The 12,086-nt window shown below is 47.5% G+C and overlaps 1 protein-coding gene across 6 annotated transcripts in view; it reads right to left on the bottom strand.

The window, feature by feature from the left end:
- ST7 (suppression of tumorigenicity 7) overlaps window positions 1-12,086 on the bottom strand; it is a 97,434-nt gene that overhangs the window by 22,314 nt on the left and 63,034 nt on the right. For all 6 annotated transcript variants that reach the window (XM_077935869.1, XM_077935868.1, XM_028747770.2 and 3 more), the window contains exons 7-8: window positions 10,005-10,159; window positions 3,213-3,310 (exon numbers count right to left, since the gene is read on the bottom strand). In XM_077935869.1, coding sequence (XP_077791995.1) covers window positions 3,213-3,310; window positions 10,005-10,159 — 253 coding nt within the window. The remainder of the gene's footprint in view (window positions 1-3,212; window positions 3,311-10,004; window positions 10,160-12,086) is intronic.

Raw genomic sequence — 12,086 nt, forward strand, 5'->3', positions numbered from 1 at the left:
AAGGGGGAAAAAACTGGGAACCGCAAAACTCATCATTATAAAAATAACTTTTTTGTCACTTTTTATTATTTCTTTGTTTGACCCCTCAGAATTACTCCTCCTCATAGAAATAAACGTTAAATTAACAAGTTACCTTTTGTGTGTGTGTGTTCTTCACTTCCCTTCAAAACAGTGACCAGCGTACATGCCCCCTTTCAATGCAGTGACCAGCGTACATGCCCCTTACAATGTAGCGGGCGGGCGGGAAGGTGACGTCGGGACGGTGCGTGACTAACGCACGCACCACCCCCATGCGACACCACAGCCAGTACAGCGCCCGCCACAGTGGGGAGTGTCGGGGCCCACAATGCGCCTCCTCCCCTCGCTAGTATCCGCCCCGGAGCCGCAGCAAAAGTGTAAAAGAGCCACATGCGGCTCCGGGGCGGCGGGTTGCAGACCCCTGGTCTTGCAGGTGCCAAATGACCAGAGTTGAAACCCAAACCTGCAAGGTAGTACAGCAGCCATCGCTGATATAGTCCCACCAGTCTGGGCCAGGAGACTCCTAGAACCTTACCAGATACCCCTTGAGATTCACAGGAGCAAGAGCTGGAAACCAGACTCATGCCCACAAAAATTACTCAGTAGCAGTTTGGCCAAGAAACAGGACCCAGTACCAAGGACTTTCCCCAGAAACCACATGAAGATTGAAGAGGCAGATTTGTTCAACATAATTAAAAATAGCAACATAAAGAGAACTCATACGCCACTGAAAAAATACAATTGGAGAATATTGCTAAGAGTGCAAGAGAACACAATTGCAAAATGAAAGAAAAATAGCAAAGCTCATTTAGCTGAGCTCTAATAGGATCAATGGACCCCACAGATGTCGGGGCAAATTGTACGGCAGCAGACAAGGGAATAGTGTACCGTATTTTTCGCACGATTGGACGCACCGGACCATAGGACGCACCTAGTTTTGGGGGGGGGGAAATAAAGGGAAAAAAATTTCCCCTTTATTTCCCCCCCCAAAACAGGTCAGGGAAACCGAACCAGGTCGAGGAACAGCGGGATAGTGGCGCTGCGCCTCCCTGCTGTCCCCCGAGCTTGTGGGGCTGGCTGATGTCTGCCTGGCGCGCGGGGCGCTCTGCTTCAGGGCGCCCCACCCGCCGGGCGGCAGGCTACTATCCGCAGCGTGGGGAGCCCTGTGGGGAACTCCTGCAAGGCTCCCCACTCTGCGGATGTCTGCCTGGCGCGAAGGGCGCTCTGCTTCAGGGCGCCCCACCCGCCAGGCAGCAGGCTTATCCGCAGCGTGGGGAGCCCTGTGGGGAACTGCTGCAGGGCTCCCCATGCTGCGGATGTATGCCTGGCATGAGGGGCGCTCTGCTTCAGGGCGCCCCACCCGCCAGGCAGCAGGCTGCTATCCGCAGCGTGGGGAGCCCTGTGGGGAATTCCTGCAAGGCTCCCCACGCTGCGGATGTGTTCCCGAAGCGCCTGGAGCTCTGCTTTCAGGGCGCCCGACGCTCCGGGAAGCAGGCTGCTATCCGCAGCCTAGACACGGCTAGCGGAGCGCTAATCCCGAAGCTTGGGGCGTGCGGAGCTCAGCGCGCCCCAAGCTTCTGGGCGCCGGCAAGGTCTCCGCTAGCCCTTGCTGGCGCCCAGAAACTTGGGGCGCGCTGAGCTCCGCACGCCCCAAGCTTCGGGATTAGCGCAGCGCTTCGCTAGCCCTGGGAGAGCCCCGCGACGTCACGGGGCTCTCCCAGGGCTAGCGAGACCTTGCCGGCACCCAGAAGCTTGGGGCGCGCTGAGCTCCGCACGCCCCAAGCTTCGGGATTAGCGCGGCGCTTCGCTAGCCCTGGGAGAGCCCCGCGACGTCGCGGGGCTCTCCCAGGGCTAGCGAGACCTTGCCGGCACCCAGAAGCTTGGGGCGCGCTGAGCTCCGCACGCCCCAAGCTTCGGGATTAGCGCGGCGCTTCGCTAGCCCTGGGAGAGCCCCGCGACGTCGCGGGGCTCTCCCAGGGCTAGCGAGACCTTGCCAGCACCCAGAAGCTTGGGGCGCGCTGAGCTCCGCACGCCCCAAGCTTCGGGATTAGCGCGGCGCTTCGCTAGCCCTGGGAGAGCCCCGCGACGTCGCGGGGCTCTCCCAGGGCTAGCGAGACCTTGCCGGCACCCAGAAGCTTGGGGCGCGCTGTGCTCCGCACGCCCCAAGCTTCTGGATTAGCGCAGCGGTCCGCTAGCCCTGGGAGAGCCGCGCGACGTCGCGGGGCTCTCCCACGGCTAGCGGAGACCTTTCCGGCACCCAGAAGCTTGGGGCGCGCTGAGCTCCGCACGCCCCAAGCTTCGGGATTAATGCAGCGCTCCGCTAGCCGTGGGAGAGCTGGGTCTCCCACGGCTAGCGGATAGCTTCCTGAAGCCTGGAGAGCAAGAGGGGTCGGTGCGCACCGACCCCTCTCACTCTCCAGGCTTCAGCGAAAGCCTGCATTCGCTCCATAGGACGCACACACATTTTCCCTTGCTTTTTAGGAGGGAAAAAGTGCGTCCTATGGTGCGAAAAATACGGTAACTCCATACAATATGGCCTAGCAGCTGAACCAAGTCTTCCTAGCCAATCAGAAGACTCCCAGTTTGTAAATTTCCAAAACCTATGCGTGACCATGCCATCTCATAGCTAAGTCATCCCTTCCAATTGACAAGCCACTATTGTGGTCTTGAAGATGGAGCGCTGTCAAATGACATGGCATGAGATCATCTTCCAATTAGTGGGAAAGAACTAAAGGCCAGAGGTCTTGAGTAAAGGAGCCATCTTTGCGGGCAAGGCCCAAACCGAAAAACCAAGGTATCAAACTCACTAGAAAACTTTCGATATTCAGGGTAAGGGAGTGGGGATCTCCCAGGTCAGACCCCTTACATGCAGTGAGGCAGTAGGAGAGGAGCAGAAAGTGAAAAGAGGGAATAAAAAGCAAGTCCAATAGACGCATTGTTGGGATATTTTCTTAGGGGCCAATGCAGCTAATTCTGCATTTCACATGAGCTCAAGAAGGTCTTCCACTCTCATCATGCAGGGAACTATGAAGCTGGGGATAATGTCGGGAAGGATCCGCACAAAGAATCAATGCTGGAATAGGTATTTTACGTGTCACGGTTATGCTCAAAGGGCAGGCATAATGAGCATCCTATCTATGCTTTTTGGACTGCGCATGGTAATAAGACAAATATGAACACAAATCCAAACTCACATCTCTCATCATTTTCACAGCTTCCCTGGTCCTCCCCAGCTTTCTTGTACACATTGCCAGCCTCCTCTTAATGTAGACTAATACATTAGTGTCCCGTCCTGGGGAGAGAGAGGGAGAGAGAAGGAGAGAGAGAGAGAGAAAGAAGGAGGGGGGAGGTTTTAAGAGGATGAGTGTTTGCAGAAACAGACAGAACAAAGGTTCCATTTAACATCCTCAAAGTGTAAGGTATAACCTTTCCTTTGAATTCTTATTGCCGAATACCAAAGATATGTGGAAGGAAGCAATAAAAAGTACATAGACCAACAACCCTCGCTGTTAAGTTACAAAGATCTAGAGTTCGAACCTGCCCGTCAATAATAGGATTAGTCAAGAAGTACACTTATTAAAAAAATAAATGCGAGGGGTTTTTTTAGCCCTCAATTCTACGGTATACTGTTAACAATTCTAATCACCAATACAAGAAGAACTTACATGCGTGCCAAAATTATGCAAACTTCTATATCTTGCCTCACTTAGGCAAGTGTTTATCGTCCTGACTCTCTGAAAAGGTTTCCATTTCTGATGAAGTTTAGCTACAAATGATTGCAGTGTGAACGACCCCATTGCTGTTGCAGGTTGCTTTCTGTACAGCTGAATCCAAATTTATTTATTTATTGAATTTGTTATGCTGCCCTTCCTCCCAAAGGAGTCCAGGGCTATCAACATCACCATGCAATTTAAAGAGTTCTGGTAAGAGGAGAGATGCTTTCAGCTACCAGTTTCAAGTCAGCCATCCCTCCAGGGCATTCTTTGTACACTTTGTACACTGTAAACAGCTCTTAAGAGTTAAGCCATACATAGCAGCACTGGAAAAGCCATTTGAGTCTGAATTTGCTTTCTGTGCAATGGCGTTCTATGCATCACAAGCTGAGTCTGTTCAGTACCATGGAGAGAATCCCTTTTCTCTCTCTCTTTTTTGCACACTTTCAGAAGCAGTAGCATGTAAATACTGATTATATGAGCACCAGTGCTTGCAAGACAGGGTGCTTAAAGCAAGACAGGGGTGCAATGATCACAACAGATGACCTGCAGCCATGAAGCACCCTACCTCGTGGCCATGAGAACAAGCCCCATTGAAGGATGAGCCATGCAGTGAATGTCTAATATATAATAAGAAGGCCACACCAACAAATGTTTTTAACAAAAAAGCCCTAATGTCTCTATGGGGCTGGCTTGTTGCACAAGTCTGCAAAAAGGAGGGGGGGCAAATGGGAAATGCAAGTAGGATTGCTGCTGCTCAGGACCCAAAGTATTCCATTCCAGCCCCCTCCAGGTTTTCCCATTGACCATCTCCCACCCCCAGAGTTGGTCAACATTCCATAGTCATTGATAATATTCAATTTGGGGGGGGGTTGGGGGGAGAGGGGGGTCCCCAATACAGTTTTTCTTGTAAAAATGATGGCTTTATTGAGAGCCAGTGTGGTGTAGTGGTTGAGAGCGATAGACTCGTAATCTGGGGAACCGGGTTCAATTCCCTACTCCTCCACATGCAGCTGCTGGGTGACCTTGGGCCAGTCACACTTCTCTGAAGTCTCTCAGCCTCACTCACCTCACAGAGTGTTTGTTGTGGGGGAGGAAGGGAAAGGGGAATGTTAGCCGCTTTGAGACTACTTAGGGTAGTGATAAAGCGGGATATCAAATCCAAACTCCTCCTCTTCTTCTTCTTCTATTATTATTATTATTATTATTATTATTATTATTATTATTATTATTATTATTATTTCTGCAAGCTTTGGGGTTCCTCCAAGCCTGCCAATACCACATACATGAATGAGTTTTGGCTACATGACTGACAGCACTCACAGCCTGAGCATCAGCAATAGACATGATGTGAGGTCTTTTCTCGTGGGACTTAACAAAGAGACACTTGTTATTCAACACTACACAGGGGGTACCGAGAAACTTAAGGTCTTTCCCCATCCCAGCCATCCTCCTTCAGCCAGCCTAGAGGATGAAAAGGGGCAGGGGTGGAGAAACCATGAAAACTTTGGTGTATAGATTGGACTCTGCAGCCTTGGTAGACCAGGTGCGGCATGCAGTGTTCAGGTCTGCCTGCCTCAAAAGGGTGCCTCTGCAACTGAAAAGTCCTTTCCTTGCTTCAGGTCAAGGAAGTCAAATTCCTACACACACACAGACACAAAAAATATATAGACCAAGCAGCAAGATTTTCTGCCTCTGGTAGAGTTGTGTGAATATAAACATGCTGAACTCTTCCTTCACACTGAATTTACCCAGTTCCTTGGATATCATAAAGATAAAGGTAAAGGTACCCCTGCCCGTACGGGCCAGTCGTGTCCGACTCTGGGGTTGCGCGCCCATCTCACTTGAGAGGCCGGGGGCCAGCGCTGTCCGAAGACACTTCCGGGTCACGTGGCCAGCGTGACAAGCTGCATCTGGCGAGCCAGCACAGCACACGGAAACGCCGTTTACCTTCCCGCTAGTAAGCGGTACCTATTTATCTACTTGCACCCAAGGGTGCTTTCGAACTGCTAGGTTGGCAGGCGCTGGGACCGAGCAACGGGAGCGCACCCCGCCGCGGGGATTCAAACTGCCGACCTGACGATCGGCAAGTCCTAGGCGCTGAGGTTTTACCCACAGCGCCACCCAATTTAAGCACTGACTGTTTAACAAAGAACAAATCAGGATTTTTTCCTCTCTTTTCAAAGACTTTTTTGAGAATGAGTCATCATACCCTTTCTTTAGTTGTAATATGCCCTCTTTTAAGGACTGAACAGAAAATGTTCATGTAGATAATGATCTATAGAGTCACAGTATTGAGACAACACACCTGTTGTGTTGCCATACATTGGCCTAATGTATCCTACTTGTCAACCAAATATTTGCAGATTATGGTCCTCACGTTTTGAAGTCTCTTCTCATCACAAGATATAAGCCAAAAGCATTCAGAATACATACAAATTATCCCAAAGCCATGATTGTACTTTTCAGACAGATTAAGCAACAGGTCTGACTTTCAAAGAGAAAATAAATAAGGCAGGAGAGGGAATTCCTTCAGCTGTAGTTCGTATTAAGTAACCACTTATCTCTAGAACGGTTCCTCAGTATTTAATAAAGGGCTCATTAGCCACATCTGTTTTCAACATGGTTATATATAACATAATTAGATTGGTTTGTCCTCCAAGCTGTGTTATAGTGACTTAAGGAATGGCCAACATGAAGTCAATAAAAGCTTCTATTCAAGACATTCTAAAATGGTCTTGGGCTGTAATCCTATCTACATTTACCTGAGAGTAGGTCCCACTGAATTCAATGGCACTTACTTCTGAGTAGACATGCATAGGATTACACTGTTATTTACAGAACTTGAGGCTTTTCAGCATTTTCTGGAATACAAAATCATTTCCCTTGGTTGAATTGAAGAAAGCCAAGTTACAAACACTTTCACCCTGCCAGTCTTTGTGTTATCAGGAACAATTTGCATGGAATAGATAGAAACATGAGGTTGGGAGGTGTCAAAAGGATATTCTAAAACAAGATCCTTTGCAGGATCCATTTAATGGGCTAATAATCTAAGGAAGATCAACTAGTTTGTTGAGTGCCTCAAAAGCAGATAAGGAACAAATAGCAGTTCAATAGTAATTTCACCAACATCTGGCTAGATTTGTCATGACAATCATTTCTGGGTTCTGCTGTGTTTAAAATGTCACTGGGAAGAGATTTCTCTCTCTCTCTCTCTGCCTCACAGATGCCACATGCAAAGAGGCCCTCAGATGTCTCCTGGACTTTTTAATCCTAAAATCTTCCATGATAAGATCTTTTGTACCACCCAACATATCTGGAATTATCATGGGGTAAACTCGCCTGGCTGCCAGGCCCATTGTAGAAGTTCTCTCCCTCTCCAACTCCTAAGCTTTTCATCTGCACTCAATACACACATTCCATTTCATTTTCTGCCTGAGATCACTGAGCCTGAAATGAGAAGCCATCCTTATCAGTGATCCCAATAAGGTCACCACCCACATTTTGTGAAATTTGAGCATTCTGTTTTATAGACATGCTGCTGATTGCTTGAATCAATCCTCTACACTGTTATTTCCATGTGCCCCAATGGGAGGCTCCTCATTCCAAAAACACATTTCATTTTGGGGAATATGTCGTGAATAAATATTTCCTGGAACACGCTAGCTAGGTAAACAGCTTATGGAAATGCAGAAACGTCAAATCTTATTGGGGAGGGGGCAACTTTCCCACTTCTTTCCCACACTAAGTGGAAAAGTGACCTTCGAAATTGTTGCCGTGTTTCAGGCTCCTGTTTCCTAAAGTTCAGCAGGTTAAAATAAGCTGATCTCTTGCAGCTTCTTTCCAAATTTGGCAATGATTATTCCAGGCAACTTGTTGCTCTCGTTTAAAAGTATCCTTTTGAACACAAATGGCCACAACTGGACGACACACATGTCTTTGTTCAATGGTACTAATGCTTCCTGGTACTTCTTGGCCACCCCAAGATAAAAGGCTTTGCACAGACCATACATTTGATTTTCTCCAAAGAATCCTGAAAACTGCAGTTTACCCTTCACAGACCTACAGTTCCCACGATACTATGGGGAAAGTCAGGTGCATCAAATGTATGGTTGTGTGCACAGTACTCCCAGTAACTGCATTTCCACACACACACACACACACACACACACACACACACACCCCCCAAACATATTTTATTATACCATACATGTGACTTCCCTTCCTCCCCTCCCAAGGTTCATTTAAATTCCCCTATGTTCCTGCATATTTTGATATATCCATCTAATTCCATTTTCCTACCTTACATCACTTCAATATTTATTACACCGTTTAATTCCAATAACTGCATTTCCATCAATAGCAGATGCCTCACATTTATGGAGCGCAGCAGTAGGGAAATGTATCCCTAACTCCCTCACACCCTGCTGGCCAAGTCTGAAAGCTGAGTGGGACCACACACCTGTCAATAACCTGATGTCACAATGACATCATCAGCTGACTGCTGCACCTTCAAAGGGGTTTGCTGCAACCTCTGATCAGCAGTTACAGGGAGCCCCCTTTTATGGAGGACAAGAAATAAACTTTTTCAATTATTTTTTAATTAAAGCTTGTGGTGGACTTCAGGAGACAGAAGAGCAATATCCAGCCACTTTTGATTGATGGGGTCTGTGTGGAGAGGGTAACAACGTTCAGATTTCTGGGCATTGAATTACAAGAGGATCTGTCCTGGAGTGTCAACACAAGGGGGCTTGTGAAGAAGGCGCAGCAGAGACTGTACTTTTTGAGAATTCTAAGGAAAAACCATCTTCCGCAGAAACTGCTGCTTGCCTTCTATCACTGTGCCATTGAGAGCGTGCTCACTTATGGCTTATGTGTGTGGTACGGAAGCTGTACTACCCAGGACAGGAGGGGGTTGTGCAGAGTTGTTAAGGCAGCAGAGAGCATTGTCGGCTACCCACTCTCCACCTTAGAGCAGATTTATGCCACAAGGTGCCATAGGAAGGCACTGGACATAGTAAAAGATCCATTGCATCCTGGTCACTGTCTCTTCGAGCTCCTGCCGTTGGGACGGAGATACAGGACGATGAAGACAAGAACGAGCCGTCTTAAGAACAGCTTCTTCCCCAGAGTGATCTCGGCCCTGAATGGGAAGCCTGGACTTTGAAAGTCATCTAATCTTCCTTGCTGTACTATACTGAATTGTTTTAATTAGTGTTTTTATGGAGCAGTCAAGTAATTTCGTTGTCCCCGAGAGGGGGTAATGACAATAAAGATATTATTATTATTATTATTATTATTATTATTATTATTATTATTATTATTATTATTATTATTCTCAAGAATAGGAATACTGTGTCCAGTGCTGTTTCTGGGGAGAATCGTGGTATATAACACACAACCCTGTGAAAAAGTGCTATTAGCCTATAGTGGGGTAGGAAAGCTAAAAAATAAAAGTAATTCACATCTGGCAACCAACGTGCCACTTGCAAATAAAGAAGATTTGGGATTGAAATACTGCTCAGTCATCGAACTCACTGAGAAACCTAACCCTAACATCACATGGTAAGAATGAGGATAGTCCTCTGACCCCACAGAACACTCAGAAATCACTGGAGGAGGAATGGTGTACAAACAGCATGTAAATATTTTTTGAAATGCAAGTTTGAGAGGGGTAACTAGGTGTGTTAGGAAAGCTGAAAAAAAAATGCTGATATATTTCACATGTGGCAAACCAATACGCTTCTTTGGTTTCAGATAGTGCATAGGTAGAGGAGCCTAAAAAGCCAAGGGCACAAATTTTCACGGCCCTCTAGCGGCTATGGTGGCTCATTTACCTGAAGTAATGTATTTAGCATTCACTCTGAAAGTGTATACAGTGGTACCTTGGTTCTTGAACTTAATCCATTCCGGGGGTCCGTTTGACTCCCAAAACCATTCGAAAACCAAGACACAGCTTCCGATTGGCTGCAGAAGCGGAAGCTGCATCAGATGTTTGGCTTCCGAAAAACGTTCGCAAACTGGAACACTTACTTCCGGGTTTGCGGCATCCGGGCGCTGATTTATTCGACAACTAAGTCGTTCGAGAACCAAGGTACCACTGTACTCGATTCTGAGCAAACAGCCTCCTAGAATTGAGTATACACTTCCATAGGCAATGGTTGCCAGATGTGAAATATATCGGCGTTATTTTCAGTTCTCCTACCCCACTACTAGCAACTATTTGTCTCTTGAAAGGTCTTGGGATTTTTAGCCGAAGAGAGACTAGCTTACTGTGTTGAGCTTCGTACTGGGCACCATGATGCTGCAGCTGTTGGCTACGCCTGTAGCAGCCTTCGCCCGCCTTCAGAGCCTGTTTGAACAACTTCTCTGCTTCCACAATAGTTGTTGCTTCCTCTTCTGCCAACAGAATATAGGCAGTGGCACACCTGTCAGTGAAACAACAGAAACAATCATTAGTAAGACAAACTAGGAAAGGGAAAAGCATTTTCTAGGCTATATCCAATTAACACGTAGCTTTTGTCTGTCTTATTGCGATAGGAAGGTAAAGTGACCCCTGACCATTAGGTCCAGCAGCAGACAACTCCGGGGTTGCGGCGCTCATCTCGCTTTATTGGCCGAGGGAGCCGGCGTACAACTTCTGGGTCATGTGGCCAGCATGACTAAGCCGCTTCTGGCGAACCAGAGCAGAGCACGGAAACACAGTTTACCTTCTCGCCGGAGTGGTACCTATTTATCTACTTGCACTCTGACGTGCTTTCGAACTTCTAGGTTGGCAGGAGCAGGGACCAAGCAAGGGGAGCTCACCCCATCACGGGGATCTGAACTGCCAACCTTCTGATCAGCAAGCCATAGGCTCTGCGGTTTAACCCACAGCGCCACCCACGTCCCTATTTGTAATAGGAAACACGCCTGCAATTCATGAAGCATCTGCTATGCTGCGGTCTATTAGTGCTCCTCCATTCACTTCACTGGAGGAGAACAATTCTGCAAGGTATGTTTGAAGCCATCCAGCCACTTAAGCCAATGGCAGGAGCAGCAAGAGGCTGCAACCCAGACCTCTGCATAAACAAGGGACTCCTATTCCCATTAATGGAGACTGCAGCCTGAAAGTTTCATTTGAACTAGGCAGGACCTGGACCTATTGCTTCTTCTCCCATATAGAGATCTTACCACAAGTAGCTGTCTGAAATGCAGGTTCTATGTGACACAAGTAAGGGTGTGATCCATGCTATAATAATAATAAATACTAAATTTTTATTTATACCCCGCCCTTCCCGGTTCGGAAAACCGGGCTCAGGGCGGCTAACAACCAATTTAAAACACTTAATTGTAAAAGCAGCATAAAATACAGTATGAAAACATGAATAACAATAAAATTCAAAGTTCAGAAATCAATTTGGGGGAAATCCATCTAATAAGCATTAGATAGTCACCAGGGCTAGCTGGCTGAATTAGTCCTACTTGGGCCAGCGAGGAGGCCAGGGGAGAATTAGCTGTGGGGTCTCAGAGTGGGTAATCTTCATAAAAGGGGAGGGGGAGGGAAGAGAAGGGAAATAAAAGATCAGGCTGAATTCAAATTAGAGGCCAGGCGGTATAGCTCTGTCTTACAGGCCCGACAGAAGGAGGTTAAATCCTGAAGGGCCCTAGTCTCCTGGGATAGAGCATTCCACCAGGTCGGAGCCATCACTGAAAAGGCCCTGGCGGAGGATAGTCTGACTTCCTTAGGACCTGGGACCTCTAAATTATGGTTGTTCATGGACCTTAAGGTCCTCTGCGGGGCATACCAGGAGAGGCGGTCCCGTAAATATGCAAACCACACTATCACCAGGCATACAAAGCTGGGACTCGGGATATGGCACAGTCCAGCAAGCTGTGCAGCATTTGCAATAACTGTTGTGGCCAGTCAAATCCGTTGCAATAGGTTCCGGCCAAAAATAGTGTCTACCTGAAGCTCCATTGGTTCTGTGACTCAGCAGACCATTGGCACTCAATGCAGAGAGGCTGGTATGCAAAGCCCCAGTAAGGAGGCAAGGAGCCACTGTCCAGACACATAGCACATGCAAAGTTCTGCAAAGCAAAATTCTGTGCAGGATTGTGTTCCAAATAAATAACTGGCAATACATCGCTGGATCAGAGTAGGCCACTATTTTTAACTTGAAACATTCAGAATGGAGCCCAGAAAATACAAAAACAATTGAATGTGTATTTTATTTTAAAGGAATAACAAAGTCCATGTTTGAAATAAATAGGCCTCAGTATTAGCAGAATTTCTCCTGCTCTTCAGGTAAAGGGACCCCTGACCATTAGGTCCAGTCGTGACAGACTCTGGGGTTGTGGCGCTCATGACTAAGC

Source organism: Podarcis muralis, chromosome 10, assembly GCF_964188315.1.
Source record: "Podarcis muralis chromosome 10, rPodMur119.hap1.1, whole genome shotgun sequence".
NCBI lineage: Eukaryota > Metazoa > Chordata > Lepidosauria > Squamata > Lacertidae > Podarcis > Podarcis muralis.